The sequence below is a fragment of the Delphinapterus leucas genome, chromosome 1, assembly GCF_059928025.1.
Source record: "Delphinapterus leucas isolate spDelLeu-1000000601 "Yukka" chromosome 1, BTC_Dleu_Yukka2, whole genome shotgun sequence".
NCBI classification, from domain to species: Eukaryota; Metazoa; Chordata; class Mammalia; order Artiodactyla; family Monodontidae; genus Delphinapterus; species Delphinapterus leucas.
Window position 1 is genome coordinate 62,123,254 of NC_143129.1, and position 19,587 is coordinate 62,142,840.

At 39.5% G+C, this 19,587-nt stretch overlaps 1 protein-coding gene across 1 annotated transcript in view; it reads left to right on the forward strand.

Annotated features, from left to right (window-relative positions):
- Nucleotides 1-19,587, forward strand: part of SLC9C2 (solute carrier family 9 member C2 (putative)) — a 93,799-nt gene that overhangs the window by 52,482 nt on the left and 21,730 nt on the right. Inside the window, exons 18-20 of the mRNA XM_089911018.1 lie at nt 3,192-3,243; nt 14,687-14,835; nt 17,008-17,133. Coding sequence (XP_089767144.1) covers nt 3,192-3,243; nt 14,687-14,835; nt 17,008-17,133 — 327 coding nt within the window. The remainder of the gene's footprint in view (nt 1-3,191; nt 3,244-14,686; nt 14,836-17,007; nt 17,134-19,587) is intronic.

Genomic DNA, 19,587 nt, shown 5'->3' on the forward strand with positions numbered 1-19,587 from the left:
TCCTTTCTATTATGCTGGATTATGTCCATAAGAAATTTTTTCCATACATACAAAAAATTTTACCTAAGTCCAAAATTCTTTTTGTTTTGATTTTGATTTTAATAGTTTGACTCTCCAAAACCATTTTCCTGAAGTCATTGCCCCTCTGTCTTAAGCATTGCTGATACAAGACTGATTTTACTTTTGCTTTTGTAGGTGACTTCTTCCCTCATTCTTTAAAGTCTTTGGGATTTTCTTTTTATCCTTGGAGTTCTGAAATTTCACCAAGATATGCCTACGTGTGATTTTTTTTTAAATTTGTCCCATTCAGCACATGGTGGAGCCTTTATAATCTGAAGATTACCATCCTCCTTCTATTACTTCTTTGATTATTTTCTCCCCTCTGTGGTTTCTATTTTCTCCTTTTGGCACTCTTTTAAAGAGCTTTGAATATCTGTGTTTAGTCCCTCTTTCAACTTTCCTCATAACTTTCAACTCTTTCCTCTTTGTATTGAGAACCCCCAGTTTGATTTTCCAGGTTCCTAAGTCAGTCTTTAGCTGTGTCTATTCTGTTATTCAGCCCATCTGCTAACTTTTTTTTGACAAATACTTTTTGTCAAGCAATCAAGAACTTTGATTGCTTCTTTTTCATAGTAACTGTTTCTTTTTTGTTTTTAAAAGAATGTGATATTCTCTTGAACTTCTTTATTTTAAGAATTTCTGTTTCCTGTATCAGTTCTGCTTCTTTGAGGTTCATTCTTCTATTTGTTGTGTTTGGTTCTTATCTTTCATTCAGTTTTTCCACCCAGTGTTTGGTGATTTGGGGTTATATTTTCATATATGTAGATGAAAATCTAAATTGAGTAGTAGCAATAGCTAAAGGGTGTTTTCTCAGCCCATGTGAGACTCCTGAGTTTTAATCCAAGAATGAATTTAAATCCTAATTACTGAAGCCCTAGATCTTATAATTGTGTGTGTAAAAACAAAATCAGGGTGCGCTGGGGGTTATGTCTTCCGGTTGTTATGCCTATTTTTTGTGATGACTGTTGGTTGTCTCAGGTTCTCAGCCAAGAAAGAGAGCCTCTTTCTTTATCAAGTTCAGGAGAGGGAGAGGCTGTGAAGACACCTAATTTAATGTTTTAATTTTTCATTTCTAAAGTACATAAAAGATATATTGTTAAATATCTTTAGGATTTAATATTTCTTTTTTATAAGCAGGTACCACTATATGAAGAGTATACCTGAATTTTAGGAAGACATCTGACATCTTATATGATATCCTTATAGACTGGATAGAGAAATATTATCTAGATTTATCACAGGAGTATTGATTATTGGATCAAATGTTAATGTGCAACAGAATTCTATCCTGTTGATTTACTTAGAATATTGGAGAAGAAAATTAAAAGAACTACTGAAAGTTTAGGTTGATCTCTATTAGAAAGAACATAAAGCTATTCATAGGAGAAAATATTTCAGAAACAGGAAGAGGAGAGAAGAAAAACAAGAGCCAGTGGGGGAAGTTAAGAATGTGTTTTGAGGAGTTTGGTTGAAGGCGTAGCGATTTGGGGGCAGAGATTTGCCTGGAAGTGTAAGACATGAAAAGAATTCCCCTTTGGCATTTTTAAAGAAGACTTCAGTAAACATTTAAATGTCTTATTGAGATGTGTTTAGATATCGGACTGGTGTTTATTCTGAAAGTGACACGGTTCAAGAACCTGGCCAGTGGCAGCTCACCTTTAGAGAAGTCACATGTATGTCTAGGCTTTCATGGTTATTTTCTCTTTGTGGGCAGGAGTCGGTTCCTAATGGTGTCTTATGCAACGTCATTCTGTGGCAGTTTTACAGAGCTGGTAGTATGAAGGGGGCTTAGCTGCTGTCTATGAACTGTTGCAAGCAGGGCTGGAGCACAGTATGTGGGTGTCATGTGCAGGCTAATAATTTGGTACCTTCACATTGCTGATTCAGTGTTATCAAGTGAGAAGAAATAATTTAATAAAAATTATATACTCAGGGAATTCCCTGGCAGTCCAGTAGTTAGGACTCCATGCTTTCACTGCCAAGGGTACGGATTCCATCCCTGGTCGGGGAACTAAGATCCAAAATGAGCGGTTAATATGACTTCTCTAAACAAAACAACACACACTTAACTTTAACTGCTTAAACTTTAGATAACAAACCAGCTGTTCCTTGTAAATAGGAAGATACCATGCATGATTTGGGTGCAGAATTTCAGCCATCTGTACCTGACCATCCTAGAGAACTGTCAGTTGTTTAGTCCCAGAGCTGTTGATGTGGCCAAGCGGAAGCTCCAGAAGGACTCAAACCTAGAGGGCAAGCTCCACGTAGAGCCATGCCTGGGGACATGGTGGGAATTGGACAAATACCTATTGTGTGAATGAACAGAGATGGGTTAGCCCAGAGTGGATCTCTTTCTTCAGTTATGTCAGGAGTTATTTGTAGGAAACATGACCTACTTGACACCATATTTTCTCATTATTCCACTCGTTTTTGCACTCCCGATAGACTGGCTTCCCAAACAGCTTCTCTGTTGGCCACCCTCTCGTGGCGCGCTATCTATGAGAATTCTCCTTGATGCACAGTGGAGTGCACACTAGTCTTTTCTAAGAAATACTAGGCACAGTAGTTATGTAGGCTACTACACAGCATCCATTGCACTATGAGTGTGAGCCTGGGGAAAGCAGCAGAATTGACAGAGAGGGAAGATTTGAGCTAAATATCTCCCCCAAACGCTAATCTAAGTGAGATTTCTTCTACCGTACTTCTTTTTTTTTTTTAAAGTTTGTCTATTTAATTTATTTATTTTTGGCTGCATTGGGTCTTCATTGCTGCACGCGGGCTTCCTCTAGTTGTGGCGAGCGGGGGCTACTCTTCGTTGTGGTGCACAGGCTTCTCATTGTGGTGGCTTCTCTTGTAGTGGAGCACGGGCTCTAGGCGCATGGGCTTCAGTAGTTGTGGCTTGCAGGCTCTATAGCACAGGCTCAGTAGTTGCAGTGCACGGGCTTAGTTGCTCTGTGGCATGTGGGATCTTCCTAGACCAGGGCCTGAACCTGTGTCCCCTGCATTGGCAGGCGGATTCTTAACCACTGCGCCACCAGGGAAGCCCCTACCATACTTCTTTTTCTCAGGTTTTAAAGCCAGTAATGCACTTGGTGTAATTAGAAATTAATGTTTTTTTTAACTTCTCACAGAAATTATATGAAATTTTGGAAACCAACAAACGAGATGCTGTCAAAGAACTAGGTAAGTAGTTGGAATATCTAATTTCCTGAAATCACACCTTATCATCCCATAATTTAACCAAAGGAAGACAAGTTCATGCTTTCATTCAGTCATTCACTCATTCATTTATTCGTTCAATAAGCATTTTTTGAACCCGTTTAATGGGCCAGGTGTACATAAAGTGTAGATCCTGGTGGGAAGTGTGAGCATGTCAATAGATAATTGCAGAAAGTTAGAGGAGTTCTATTATTTGCTATGGAAGCATAAAAGAAAAAATGAAGAGTGCAGAAAGTGTATTAAGGTGGCAAGATCAGATTCCTTAAGGCAGTGGTCCCCAACCTTTTTGGCACCAGGGACCAGTTTCTTGGAAAATAATTTTTCCACAGACGGTGGGTGGGGGGATGGTTTCGGGATGATTCAAGCACATTACATTTATTGTGCACTTTATTTCTATTATTATTACATTGTGTTGCTTATGTCCAGTCTATTCTGTAATCTCATTTTGGTGGCTGTCACTGCAGAAAACCCTGCTTCACAAAGATAGGATGTTGGAAATGGAAGCAGGCTTTTCAGTGCTTTTGTGGCAATCTCAGGGTATTCCGCCTTGACTTTAATCCAGAACACATGGAGATTTGAAGTTGTCTCAAGCGTACTTTTAAGGCCACCGTCATTTGCCACCTCAAGCAGTTGATCCTTTTCTAGCACGGACAAAGTTGATTCACCTGGCTTATTCACAAATGGGTCGCAGATCCATTCCTTCCCAGTTTGGGGGTCTTTTGTGGTTGGGAAGTAATGCTCAAACTCTTTTGAAAGCTGAGGTAGGTGATCATGCACCAGCTGGGAGAGAGAAGGCCCTGGCTCAGTCTCTTTCAAAATCTCTTCTAATGTTTAAAACATGTCAAAAATCCCAGTGTTCCCTGATCTCCTCCATAATTCCAGTTTGGCTTTGAATGCAGCCACTTTATCTGCCGACTTGAACACAGTTGTCGTTCTCCCCTGAAATGACAGATTGAGTTCGTTGAGCTGGTTAAATGTGTCACACAAGTAAGCAAGTTTTGTGACCCATTCTGTGTCACTGAAATATGCTGCCAGTGGTGACTGTTTTTCTAAAAGAAATCTCTGGAACAGCTCTTGTAACTCAAAAACTCTGGCCAGTGATCTACCTTTAGAAGCCATCTCACTTCTGTGTATAAGAGAAGACGTGTGTGCTCTGTGTCCATCTCCTCACAGAGCTGCGCGAACAGACGTGAGTTAAGGACATGTACTTTAATGTAGTTGATAATTTTAATCACATCCTGCAAAACGTTGTTAAGTTCAGGTGACATTTTTCGGCTAGCCAGCATTTCTCTGTGGATGACACAGTGCGTAGACTCACATTCAGAAGCGACCTCTTTGACCCGAGTAGTGAAACCAGAAAGATGTCTAGTCATGGCAGCTGTTCCATCCATGCATATACTGACACAAAATGACCAATTCAGTTTTCCTGATATGTAATCATTCAGACTTGAATAGTTCTGCAGCTGTGGTGTTGGTTGGCAGCAAAAGTACACATAACATATCCTCATGCACATCCTCCTGAAATACATATTGCACAAAGACAAGCATTGTTGCCTTGATGTCAACATCAGTAGACTCGTCAACCTGGATTGCGTACCACGGTGACTCATTAATCCTCTCTAACAATTGTGCCTCACTAACCTCTGCTATTTCACCAATTCATCTAGTTATGGTGCTAGCCGAAAGAGGAACACGTGTCACCTTCTGAACTGCAGCCTCTCCTAAAAGTTCATGACAAATGTCCTTAGCAGCAGGCAGGATCAACTCTTCACCAATAGTAAAGAGCTTTAGCAATCTGGTTAGCCACTAAGAATGATGCTCTCAGTGCAGACACATTTGATGAAATGGTGGCCTTCAATAATTGCTTCTGTTCTTCGTGTTCACACTTTTTTCTTTTGAAAACTCCAAAGGCTTGTCTTTTAATGCAGCATGCTTGGTCTCCATGTGGCAAAGCAGTTTTGAAGGTTTCATAGTTTCATTGGATAGCAGGTCACCACATATTATACAAAGTGGGCTTGGAGAATGGGAATCACCTGTTGCAATGAACCTATAAGTAAGACTCTTGGTATTTTCTTTCTTTTTTTTTTAATTTTTAAATTTTTATTGGAGTATAATCGCTTTACAATGTTATGTTAGTTTCTGCTGTACAATGAAGTGAATCAGCTATATGTATACCTATATCCCCTCCCTCTTGGTCCCCCTCCCACTGCCCCCATTCCACCCATCTAGGTCATCACAGAGCACAGAGCTGAGCTCCCTGTACTATACAGCAGGTTCCCACCAGCAATCTATTTTACCCATGGTAGTGTGTTTATGTCAAACCTAATCTCCCAATTCGTCCCACCCTCCCCTTCCCCACCCCCGTGCCCATATGTCTGTTCTCTACATCTACATCTATATTCCTGCCCTGCAAATAGGTTCATCTGTACCATTTTTCTAGAATCCACATATATGCGTTACTATACAATATTTGTTTTTCTCTTTCTGGCTTACTTCACTCTGTATGACAGACTTTAGGTCCATCCACATCTCTACAAATGACCCAATTTTGTTCCTTTTTATGGCTGTGTAATATTCCATTGTATATATGTACTGCATCTTCTTTATTCATTCATTTGTTGTTGGACATTTAGGTTGTTTCCATGTCCTGGCTATTATAAATAGTGCTGCAATGAACATTGGGGTACATGTGTCCTTTTTTTTAAAAATTTTATTTAAATTTATTTGTTTTTGGCTGTGTTGAGTCTTTGTTGCTGCATGCAGTCTTTTCTCTAGTTGCGATGAGTGGGGGCTTTTCGTTGCGGTGCGCGGGTTTCTCATTGTGGTGGCTTCTCTTGTTGCGGAGCATGGGCTCTAGGTGTGCAGGCTTCAGTAGTTGTGGCAGGCGGGATTCAGTAGTTGTGGCACATGGGATTCAGTAGTTGTGGGGCACGGGCTCCAGAGCACAGGCTCAGGAGTTATGGCATACAGGCTTTGTTGCTCTGTGGCATGTCAGATCTTCCCAGACCAGGACTTGAACCCTTATCCCCTGCATTGGCAGGTGGATTCTTAACCACTGTGCCACCAAGGAAGCCCCCATGTGTCGTTTTGAATTATAGTGTTCTCAAGGTATATGCCCAGTAGTGGGATTGCTGGGTCATATGGTAGTTCTATATATAGTTTTTTAAGGAACCTGCATACTGCTCTCCACAGTGGCTGTATCAATTTACATTCCCACCAACAGTGCAAAAGGGTTCCCTTTTCTCCACACCCTCTCCAGCATTTATTGTGTGTAGATTTTTTGATGATGGCCATTTTGACCGGTGTGAGGTGATACTTCATTGTAGTTTTAATTTGCCTTTCTCTAATAATTAGTGATGTTGAGATCTTTTCATGTGCCTCTTGGCCATCTGTATGTCTTCTTTGGAGAAATGTCTATTTAGGTCTTCCACCCAGTTTTTAGTTGAATTGTTTGTTTTTTTGATATTGAGCTCCATGAGCTCTTTGTATATTTTGGAGATGAATCCTTTGTGACATTGCTTCGTTTGCAAATATTTTCTCCCATCCTGAGGGTTGTCTTTTCATCTTGTTTATGGCTTCCTTTGCTGTGCAAAAGCTTTTAAGTTTAATTAGGTCCCATTTGTTTATTTTTGTTTTTATTTTCACTACTCTAGGAGGTGGATCAAAAAAGATCTTGCTGTGGTTTATCTCAAAGAATGTTTTTCCTATGTTTTCCTCTAAGAGTTTTATAGTGTCCAGTCTTACATTTAGGTCTTTAATCGATTTTGAGTTTATTTTTGTGTATGGTTGTGGGGAGTGTTCTAATTTCATTCTTTTACATGTAGCTGTCCAGTTTTCCCAGCATCACTTATTGAAGAGGCTGTGTTTTCTCCATTGTATATCCTTGCCTCCTTTGTCATAAATTAGGTGACCATAGATGTGTGGGTTTATCTCTGGACTTTCTGTCCTGTACCACTGATACATATTTCTGTTTTTGTGCCAGTACCATACTGTCTTGATTGCTGTAGCTTTGTAGTATAGTCTGAAGTCGAGGAGCCTGATTCCTCCAGCTGCGTTTTTCCTTCTCAAGATTACTTTGGCTATTCGGGGTCTTTTGTGTTTCCATATAAACTGTACAATTTTTTGTTCTAATTCTGTGAAGAATGCCATTGATAGTTTGATAGGGATTGCATTGAATCTGTAGATTTCTTTCAGTAGTATAGTCGTCTTCACAATATTGATTCTTCCAATCCGAGAACATGGTATATTTCTCCATCTGTTTATGTCATCGTTGTTTTCTTTCATCAGCGTTTTATAGTTTTCTGAGTACAAGCCTTTTGCCTGCTTAGGTAGGTTTATTCCTAGGTATTTTATTCTTTTTGTTGCGATAGTAAATGGGAGTGTTTCCTTAATTTCTCTTTCAAATTTTTTGTTGTTAGTGTATAGGAATGCCAGAGATTTCTGTGCATTAATTTTGTATCCTGCAACCTTACCAAATTCATTGATTAGTTCTAATAGTTTTCTGGTGGCATCTTTAGGATTATCTATGTGTAGTATCTTGTCATCTGCAAGCAGTGACAGTTTTACTACTTCTTTTCCAATTTGGATTCCTTTTATTTCTTTTTCTTCTCTGATTGCCATGGCTAGGACTTCCAAAACTATGTTGAATAAGAGTGGCGAGAGTGGACATCCTTGTCTTGTTCCTGATCTTAGAGGAAATGCTTTCAGTTTTTCACCATTGAGAATGTTTGCTCTGGGTTTGTCATATATGGCCTTTATTATGTTGAGGTAGGTTCCCTCTATGCCCATTTTCTAGAGAGTTTTATCATAAATTGGTGTTGAATTTTGGCAAAAGCTTTTTCTGCCTCTGTTGAGATGATCATATGTTTTTTATTCCTTAATTTGTTAGTATGATGTATCGCATTGATTGATTTGCATATATTGAAGAATGCTTGCATCCCTGGGATAAATCCCACTTGATCATGGTGTATGATCCTTTTAATGTGTTGTTGGATTCTGTTTGCTAGTATTTTGTTCAGGATTTTTGCATCTATGTTCATCAGTGATATTGGTCTCTAATTTTCTTTTTTTGTGATATCTTTGTTTGGTTTTGGTATCAGGGTGATGGTGGCCTTGTAGAACGAATTTGAGAGTGTTCCTCCCTCTGCAGTCTTTTGGAAGAGTTTGAGAAGGATAGGTGTTAGCTCTTCTCTAAATGTTTGATAGAATTCGCCTGTGAAGCCATCTGGTCCTGGGCTTTTGTTTGTTGGAAGATTTTTAATTACAGTTTCAATTTCTTTACTTGTGATAGGTCTGTTTATATTTTCTAATTCTTCCTGGTTCAGTCTTGGAAAATTGTACCTTTCCAAGAATTTTTCCATTTCTTCGTGGTTGTCCATTTTATTGGCATATAGTTGTTTGTAGTAGTCTCATAATCCTTTGTATTTCTGCAGTGTCAGTTGTGATTTCTCCTTTTTCATTTCTAATTTTATTGATTTGCATCCACTCCCTTTTTTTCTTGATGAGTCTGGCTAAAGGTTTATCATTTTTGTTTATCTTCTCAAAGATCCAACTTTCAGTTTTATTGATCTTTGCTATTGTTTTCTTCATTTCTATTTCATTTATTTCTGCTCTGATCTTTATGGTTTCTTTCCATCTACTAACTTTGGGTTTTGTTTGTTTTTCTTTCTCTAGTTCCTTTAGGTGTAAGGTTAGATTTTTTGTTTCAGATTTTTCTTGTTTCTTGAGGAGAGATTGAATTGCTATAAACTTCCCTCTTAGAACTGCTTTTGCTGCATCCCATAGGTTTTGGGTGGTCCTGTTTTCATTGTCATTTGTTTCTGTGTATTTTTTAATTTCTTCAGTGATCTCTTGGTTATGTAGTATTGCATGTTTAGCCTCCACATATTTCTGTTTTTTACAGGTTTTTCTTCCTGTAATTGATTTCTAATCTCATAGCATTGTGGTAAGAAAAGATGCTTCATATCGACATATATACAATACCGAGTGTAAAATAATTAGCTAGTGGGAAGCAGCGTAGTATAGGGAGATCAGCTCAGTGCTTTCAGATGACCTAGAGAGGTGGGGCAGGGAGGGTGGGAGGGAGGCTCAAGAGGGAGGGGATACGGGGATATATGTATGCATATGGCTGATTCACTTTGTTGTACAACAGAAACTAACAGTATTGTGAAGCAATTATACTCCAATAAAGATCTATTTAAAAAAAAAGAAAGAATGCTTGAGAAGAAACAAGTGCTTGTGCACTTGAGAAGAAAGTGTATTCTGCCACTTTCAGGTGGAATGTCATATAAATATCAGTTAAATCTTTCTGGTCTGTTGTGTCATTTAAAGCTTGTGTTTCCTTATTTATTTTCTGTTTGGATGGTCTGTCCATTGGTGTAAGTGTGGTGTTAAAGTCCCATACTATTATTGTGTTACCGTCGATTTCCCCTTTTATGGCTGTTAGGATTTGCCTTATGTATTGAGGTGCTCCTATGTTGGGTGCATAAATATTTATAATTGTTATATCTTCGTCTTGGATTGATCCCTTGATCATTATGTAATGTCCTTCCTTATCTCTTGTAACAGTCTTTATTTTAAAGTCTATTTTATCTGATATGAGTATTGCTACTCCAGCTTTCTTTTGATTTCCATTTTCATGGAATATCTTTTTCCATGCCTTCACTTTGAGTCTGTATGTGTCCCTAGGTCTGAAGTGGGTTTCTTATAGACAGCATATATATGGGTCATGTTTTTGTATCCATTTAATGAGCCTGTGTCTTTTGGTTGGAGCAGTTAATCCATTTACATTCAAGTTTATTATCGATATGTATGTTCCTATCACCATTTTCCTAATTGTTATGGGGTTTTTTTGTGGGTCATTTTCTTCTCTTGTGTTTCCCACCTAGAGAATTTTCTTTAGCAGTTGTTGTAAAGCTGGTTTGGTGGTGCTGAATTCTCTTAGCTTTTGCTTGTCTGTAAAGCTTTTGATTTCTCCATTGAATCTGAATGAGATCCTTGCTGGGTAGAGTAATCTTGGTTGTATGTTTTTCTCTTTCATCACTTTTAGTATATCCTGCCACTCCCTTCTGGCCTGCAGAGTGTCTGCTGAAAAATCAGCTGATAACCTTATGGGGATTCTTTTATATATTATTTTTGGTTTTTCTCTTGCTGCTCTTAATATTTTTTCTTTGAGTTTAATTTTTGTTAGTTTGATTAATATGTGTCTTGGTGTGTTTTTCTTAGGGTTTATCCTGTATGGGACTCTCTGCACTTCGTGGACTTGGGTGACTATTTCCTTTCCCATGTTTGGGAAGTTTTCACCTATAATCTCTTCAAATATTTTCTCAGACTCTTTCTTTTTCTTTTCTTCTTCTGGGACCCCTATAATTTGAATGTTGGTGCATTTAGTGTTGTCCCAGAGGTCTCTGAGATTGTCTTCAATTCTTTTCATTGCTTTTTCTTTATTCTGCTCCTCAGCAGTTATTTCCACCATTCTGTCTTCCAGCTCACTTATTCATTCTTCTGCCTCATTTTTTCTGCTCTTGATTCCCTCTAGTGTATTTTTCATTTCAATTATTATGTTGTTCATCTCTGTTTGTTCTTTAGTTCTGCTAGATCTTTGTTAAACAGTTCTCTTATTTTCTCGATCTGTGCCTCCATTCTATTTCCAAGATTTTGGATTATCTTTACTATCATTACTCTGAATTCTTTTTCAGGTAGATTGCCTCTTTCCTCTTCATTTATTTGGTCTTGTTGGTTTTTACCTTGGTGCTTCATCTGTGACATATATTTTTGTCATCTCATTGTTTTTTTTTCTGATGGGTGGGATTTTGTTCCTGTCTTACTGGTTGTTTGGCCTGAGGCTTCCAGCACTGGAGTTTGTAGGCTGTTAGGTAGAGCTGGGTCTTGTTGCCAAGATGAGAACCTCTGGGAGACCTCACTCTGATAAATATTCCCTGGGATCTGAGGTTCTCTGTTAGTCCCATTGTTTGGACTCAGAGTTCTCACTGCAGGAGCTCAGGCCTGACCCCTGGCTCGTGAATCAAGATCCTGCAAGCCTTGCAGAGCAGGAAAAGAAAAAAAAAAAAAGGGAGCAGAACAATATCAAAGAGTAAAACAGAAAATAAGATTAGAAAACTAACAGATATGTTAGAAAAAAATAAAAATATAGATAAAATACAGATATGTTAGAAAAAAATATATATGTGTTAGAAAAAATAAAAATATAAAAATATAAAATATAAATTTCTCTATATATTTTTATAAATAAAAATATATATAGAAAACTAACAGATATGTTAGAAAAAATATAAATATAAAAAAATAAAAATATTTTTTAAATAAAAAAATAAAAATACTGAATACAACTGGAAGGTGAAACAGAATCACAATAGCGAAAAAGAGGAGAAAAAGGGACAAGGCCTTGGCTGTTGTGGGTGGGGCTTAGGCAGGAGCAGGGTTTAGGCAGTTGGCGGGGCCTATGCTTAGGTCCCACAGGGCCTGAAAAGGCCCTGAGGGGTGGGAGGTGAGGGTTAGGCTCAATGTGGCAGGAGGGGCCCAGGAGTGCCTCTGGCCTCAGAGGGCAGGGGACCAGATCCAGGACCACAGCAGGCTCCCTGGGCACCAGTGGGTGGGGGAAATGCTAGGCATGTTCCCCCCAACTCTGATCCCAGAGGGTCCCTTCCCATTGGCCTCTCTTCTTCTGGCCCCCACCCCATGCCCCTAGGACCCCCGCAGCTGGAGGGAGCCTTGGAGGTGGAGGATCAGGCCCAGGAGCAGGCTTCCCGGGGCCCAATTGCATGGGGAAAACGCCCATGGTACTTCCCCTGATCCTCCCTGTCCGCTTCTCCTTTTGGTTCCGCCACCCCCGCCCAGGACCAACGTCTTTCAGAGGGGGCCTTAGAGGGTGAAGGACTCAGCCTGGAAGCCCAGCAGGCTTCTTGTGGGCCGATTGGGCAGGGAAAACACTAGGTCTGGTTCCCTCTGATCCTCTGCATCCCTGAGGGTCCCTGCAGGCATGGGAACCCTTCCCCTCTCCCAGCCACCCCTCAGCAGTGCTGGTCCTGTCTGGCCTCCACTTCTCCTTCCCCCTCACTCCCCCCACGTCCTATCCAGTCACTCAGGGGTTCCTCCCGCCTCCTTGGGCATCGAGTTCCCCCACCAGTGTCCAGCAGGCACCCTAGTTGTGGGGCGACATGAACTCTGTGTCCTCCCATGCTGCCATCTTGACTCTGCCCGCCCACCCCCACCCCCACCCCCAGTATTTTCTTTTCAATGCAGCTTTCTTTTTGTTGGCAGTCTTAGAGTCTTCTGCTGTATCATCATCGGGTCTTTACCCCTTTTCAAAGAAGCCCTCCAGTGATGCTTGTTTTTTACTCATTTTGGCTAGGGTTAGCTTGTGGGCTTACCAAAACTGTGATTGAGACAAGTGTGGAGTGCGGGAAAGAGGTGCGGATGGAGGTGGAGAATAAAATAATGGGCAAAAGAAATAAAATAAAATAACGGGCGGGCCATGCACGGCCTAAAATAACTGTCGGATTCTGACTTAAAGCCTGCCACCAGATGCAGCTTAATTGTCACTTGCCACTCACTGATAGGGTTTTGAGTCTGCAAGCAATTGATTTATTATGGTCTCTGTGCAGTCAAACCTCTCGGCTAATGATAATCTATATTTGCAGCCGCTCCCCAGCACTAGCATCACTGCCTCAGCTCTACCTCAGATCATCAGGCATTGGATTCTCATAAGGAGCACGCAACCTAGATCCGTTGCATGTGTTGTTCACAGTAGGGTTCGCACTTGTATGAGAATCTAATGCCGCTACTGATCTGACAGGAGGTGGAGCTCAGGCGGTAATGCAAGTGATGGGGAATGGCTGTAAATGTAGATGAAGCTTTGATCGCTCGCCCGCCGCTCACCTCCTGCTGTGTGGCCTGGTTCCTAACAGGCCACGGATTGGTACTGTTCCATGGCCCGGGGGTTGGGGACCCCTGCCTTAAGGTTGTAAGAAAAAGACACATGAAGATTACCTTTGACAGAGGGTGTTGTTTTTGTTTTGCTTTACTTTGCAAAGGAATGTGGAGCTGCAAGGGGTATCATTTCTTGAGCAGCTACAGTCACTCTGCTGGAGTTGAAACCTACAGGGGAGTCCTAGGATTTTATACAAAACTTCTCGGGTGTGTTTTTCTCATATGGGGGCTGTGGGCCAAGCTCTCAGTGTGTGCAAAAGTATCTAGTAGAGAGCCTGGCATATGGTAACGTCCTAACAAATGGACGTTAATATAAAAGAAATAAAGCAAAACCACTTTGTATTCATAACCACATTGTAAGACGCCATATGGATTTATGAGGATCATACTTTCCACATCAAAACTGAAAGAACATGGTCTAATGAACGAAATTGTAAGTTTGGAGACAATAGGTCAGAATATTTTGGCAGTGTCTCAGAAAATCCAGGACCCATTTTTTTCCATTTATGTATTAAGCAGATTTTTATTTCCGTGCTTTTAAAGATTAGGGGCCTAGGAGTCGCTGTCTTATGTTTTAGATCACTATGGAATATTACGAAGTTTTCTTGATTCAGTCATGTGAAAGGGAGTGCCTGTTCCTGTGTGGTTACTGCAACCTATTACTGAATGCTAATTATATCAGGAATTGTGTTAAGGGCTTTATATGCATTATTTCATTTAATCCATATAATTGCTCCATGAGGCAAATACTATTATCTTCATTTTATAGATAATGAAACTGAGCCTTAGAAAGGTTAACTCCCCTGAGGTCCTATGGCTGGTAAGTGGTGAGCTAGATCTCAAGCCCAGGTGTATCAGACACTAAAACCTATGTTCTCCACCATGCTGTCCTTCATTTCACTGCTCAGCTCATTTCAGTTGAAAAATGATTGAGTACCTTCCAGATGTCAGGTGTTGTGCTCAAGGTTAGGATTACAAGGATGAAACAGATGCAGTTTAAGCCTTGACTCCCAGTCAATCCCTTGACTTCTCATGCTTGTTAAAGAGGAAGAATATGAGATTTGATCTCAGAAAGACCCACCAGCGAAAGTCCAGGGGCACTTTTATTCAGTCATTTGTTCATCCACCCACCAAAAATTATATAATATGGAGGATGAGACAAATAAGGAAAAATAATAATATTACAATGTAATGAGTTCATAATGTAGATATGTAGGAGATGCCATGGGAATAAGATGGAGTGATTTTCTCTTAGCTGGTGAAGGAAGCCTTTTTTCAATTCTCTCATCTGTAAAATAAAGATGAAAATAACTTTAGTCCTACTGGTCTCACAAGTTCTATATGAGACAGGAATGAAAGGATGTTGTGTAAATACTTTGGAAATTATAAACTTATGCAAATATTTGTTATTATTGTGGTTATTGAATTGTTTGCCTACTGATAATTTTATTTGCTTCAGGACTCATAGAGCATGAAGGTCGTGATGTTGTCATTGCTTTGAAGACTAAGCAGGCAATCCGGAATGTGATTGCTAAAGCTCTGAAAAGCCTCACCTTCCTTTGGTCAAGAGGCATTATTGATAAACATGAGGGCATTGAGATGAATAAGGTAAGAAAGGTAATAAGGTAAAAGGTAATAGGTAAAAGGTAATAGGTAAAAGGTAAAAGGTAAAAAGGTAAAAGGTAATAGGTAAAAGGTAATAAGGTAAGAAAGCAATTTTCCATATTGCTGGACTCCATAAGCCGAGCACTCAAGCCTGCAGTGCTACTCTAGCAGAGTGTAATTAGTGAGGGAGATTGGGAAAAGGGTGAGTCATGACAGTTGTAAACTTTATAATTGCCTAAGTCTTTGTTAATGCCAATGGAAACTAGTGCCAGCACTACCTGGTTCACTCCATGTCAAAACCACTTGGTTGCAAGTAACAGAACCAATCTGAGCTAGGTTTAGCAAAGAAATGGAGTTGGAGGATTTATTATAAGGACACAGAGCACTTTACAGATCCCATGGTAGCCAGACCACATGGCCAGGCCTCAGGAAGGGACTTGAACAATGACCTAGAAAGCTTTCAGATTCTCCATTTCTTATCAGGATTGCCCCTCTGTGGAATCTTCTTTTGGCTCCCTCTACAAAGTCATTAGATTTTTCTGCCTGTCTGTCCATTGGTGGAATATGTAGTGCTCAGGCCCACCAGCTGTGGCAAGGGAGGTGGTAATTTCCTAATGTTAACATAGACAGGAGGGGACCATCGTGTGTGTGTGTGTGTTGGTGAAGATCAGGGAGGGAACAGTTCTGAGAGGAACAGGGAAGACACCCTAAGTGGTTAGCTGATAAATGGACTTTTGAAAAATTATAAATTTGCAAAAAAAATTAGGAATATAAGACAGAGGAAAAAATGTTTAATGTTTAATCCTACCACTCTATCACTTCTACCATCTAGACTGCAAATTGTGAAAATAGGAAAGTTTTTTTCTATTCTGTACAAGGGTCTATTGGCCTCCTAGCATAGAGTAGAAAAATGGAAGTTCTGGTCCCACATTCTGCCTGTGTATTCCCAAGAATAAGCTGCTCCTGGGTGTCAATGCTTTTCCTTGTCACTGGTCCCTTTCAGCCACAGGCCACATGGACTGTGCTTCCGGATATTTCCTGCACATAGTCCCTCTCCATGGCCCCAGAAGGGAAGTGGGCGTGAGACCGGCCAGCTTTCCCTGTCATAGCTCTACCTCATTAGTCTCTATAAGGTCATGGCACAGGACTAAATGGGTAATATGATTTCTCCTTAGTGTCTGTCAAAGGGGCGAAAAAGACCGCTTTACAGTATTCTTCAAGTTACACCTCTGTGCACATTGTGTTTTGTATTTTTGTATATTGTTCCCTTCTTACTTTGGATATTGTATAAGATTCAATTGAATGCTTGATGCCCATTAGTTAAAATAAATAAATAATAGCCCTTATGAAGAGAGAGTCTTATTTTTTCCTATAGGTTTATTTAGAAAGGTAATGGGTAAATCAATCTTTCAACAGTTATTTATTGAATGCCTACTAACTGCCTAATTGTCAGCTAAAGAGATATAATTATCAATCCCAGGTCATAAAGAGCTAGGTAAATCTAGCCGGTTTAGCTGAGTAAATATTTGTTGAACACCTACTACATGCCATGGGGTCTTGAAAAGTCCATGGACTCTTCCTCTCTTTTTCATTTAGTCACTTATTCAGCCAATCAACAAAAGTTACATGTAACAGATAAGTAAAAATAATAATACTACAATGTAATGAGTTCCATAAGGGAGATTTGTAAGAGATACCATGGGAATAAGGCAGATAAGTGATTATCTCTTACTGGTGGGGGGAGTCAGAGAAGGCTTCTAAGAGGCTACAAAACTAGAAATATATCCTCCAAAATTAGAAGAACTTAGAGAAGCAAATTATTCACATGAAAAAAAATTTAGAGAAAGTGGCATTAAATCATATGGTAATCAACTGTGAATTTTAGATAATTTGAGTTTAAGATAGGGTAGACTACAACTGTTAATTGGATTATAAAAATGATAAATTCAATATGATTTAATATACCAGTGGGAATAGTAATAAAGATAGTAATAAGGGGGAGAATAGGGACAAAAAAAAAGTTAGAGGACAATTTAAATAGGGTGAGAGAAGCTCTGAGTCAAAATCATGGTTAGATTTGCATAACAGTATTTTATTTAGATTTCCTTCATTTTTACCTAATGTCCCTTTTCTGTTACAGGATCTGATCACTATTATTTTGATTGTTTCTTTTAGGTGCTTCTTGCAAAAATAAAATCACTGAATAACTTTCCAATGGCAATTCCACCCCCTACTCCTGACAAATATCTTCATAATATCATCTGGCTAGAAAATAAAGATGTTCTCATTGAGTTCTTCAAGGTAAAGATTCTGCCTTCTATTCTAACTCAGGTTCAATGATAATTGTTTTTCATTTTTTCCACTCCCTAATGCAAGATTAACAAGAAAACTTATCCAAAGCAAGAATCCTTTAATGTCCAGTGAAGGGTAAGTCAAAACGGAGGCCTAGCAAAACCCAGAAGAGTAGATTTCATTTTGAGCCTAAAGGGCAAAAATATTTTTTATAATTGCTTATCTGCTTAGGATGAGTTATCTATGTTACCTGATTATTACCAATTCCATCTTAGCCTCTGTGCCAGAGACTGTTCTAGGTTTGGGGTTATGGCAGTGAACAAAATAAATAAGTCCCTGCTTTCATGGACTTTGTATTATATGGATAGAGATTGACAATAAACACACCCACGAGTAAATGTATAGTCTGTCAGATGGTGACAAATGCTATATGGAGAAAAGGTGAAAAAAGGGAATATAGTTAGGCAGCTATTTTATATGGGTGGTTAGGGAAGACTGCGCTAATAAGTTTCCTTTGGAAAGAGATCTGAAATAAGTGTGGGGGCATGCCATATAGATACCCAGGAGAAGGCAAGTGCAATGATGCCCTGAGGTGTGTTGTGTTCAAGGAACATCACAAAGGACCCTGTGGCCGAACCAATGATGGAGGGAGGAGATGAAGCCTAAGCAGTTGTGGAGAGCCTGAGTTTGTAGAACTTTGTAGGTCATTGTAAGGACTTTGACTTTTACTCTGAATTAAATGGAAACAGATTGAAAGGTTTTGAAGAGACATGATCTAACTTATACTTAGAAACGATCATTTGTTGATGTGTTGAGAACAGGCTGTAAGGGGTCAAGAGCAAGCCAGGGAATCCAGTTAGGAGGTGATTACAATAATGTAGGCAAGAGATGACAGTGGCTTGGATGAGTGAAAGTGGTGAGAAATGGTCAGACTCTTGATAGGTTTTTTTCTCTTTGGTATGCGGGCCTCTCACTGTTGTGGCCTCACCTGTTGCGGAGCACAGGCTCCAGACACACAGGCCCAGCGGCCATGGCTCACAGGCCCAGCCGCTCCGCGGCACGTGGGATCTTCCCAGACTGGGGCACGAACCCATGTCCCCTGCATCGGCAGGCGGAATCTCAACCACTGCACCACCAGGGAAACCCCCTTGATAGGTTTTGAAGAGAGAGCATATAGATGTTGATGGAGTGAGTGTTAGAGAGAAGGAATGACTTCTAGGATTTTAGTCTGAAATTAGAAAATAGTCTGAAAATAGAGTAACCATTTACTTGGATGGGGAAGAGAAGATTTATATGGGGAGGGACAAGAATTTGCTTCTGAAGAGGTTAAATTTGAGCAAGCTATTAAACATCCAAGTGGAACTGCTAAGTAGGCAGGTAGATAAATGACTGGAAGGCAGGTGGGAGGCCAAACTGGGGAAAGACATTTCAGAGTTGTCAGCATAGAGCTGATATTTAAGGTCTTGAAACTTGATAATTTGAGGAATTATTACAGACATTCAAGGATCGAGTCTTGAGCTATCCAACATTTAGAGGTGGGGAGATGAGGAAGAATTAGCAAAAAGAATTGAGGATAGAAAAAGTGATCAGATTGATGTTTACCAGAGGTGGGGAGAGGAAGCTGGGTGAATTGAGGAAGTGGGTCAAAGGGTACAAACTTCCAAGTTATAAGATAAATACTGGGTATACAACATGATGACTATAGTTATATATTTATATATGTTTGAAAGCTGCTAAGAGAGTAGATTCTTAAAGTGCTTATCACAAGGAAAAAATTTTTTTGTAACTATATGAGGTGATGTATGTTAATTAAACTTATTGTGGTAATCATTTTGCAATATGTGTATGTCAAGTCATTATGCTGTACACCTTAAACTTATATAGTGCTGTACGTCAATTATATCTCAATAAAACTGGGAAAAAAAGAATTGAGTTATCTATCACATAGGAAAATAAAAAAGAATGGTGTCCCAGAGCCAAGTGAAGAAAATATTTCAAGGAGAAAGTGATCAACTATGTCAAATGAGGCTGAGAGATCAAATAAGATGAAGACTGAAAATTGACTATTAGATTTAATAATGTAGAGGTCAGTTTTTTTAAAAAGAGGATCCGTAAATCTGAATTTTTGGTGAAAATTCCAAAATTTTAAAACTTGGTAACAAGTTCAGAATTTTAAAAATACAGTGCAAGCCAAACAAAATATATCTGTGGATTGGGTGTGACTCACGGACCACCAGTTTGTGGCTATTATATGAATTATAGGGATAATAACTTTTTTGTCAACTTGTTAAAACCTGTTAGATTTTTGGAATCAGGAAAACTCTGTGATGAAGAACAGTACTTGCTTTACTACGAATTTGATTGTATTGTACCTTGTTGTCTAGTCATGGAGATTTATGTCATCTGTTTATTCATAACGAGGGGACATTTTCCTTGTTTTCTAGAAAGACAGCGATCCTCGTG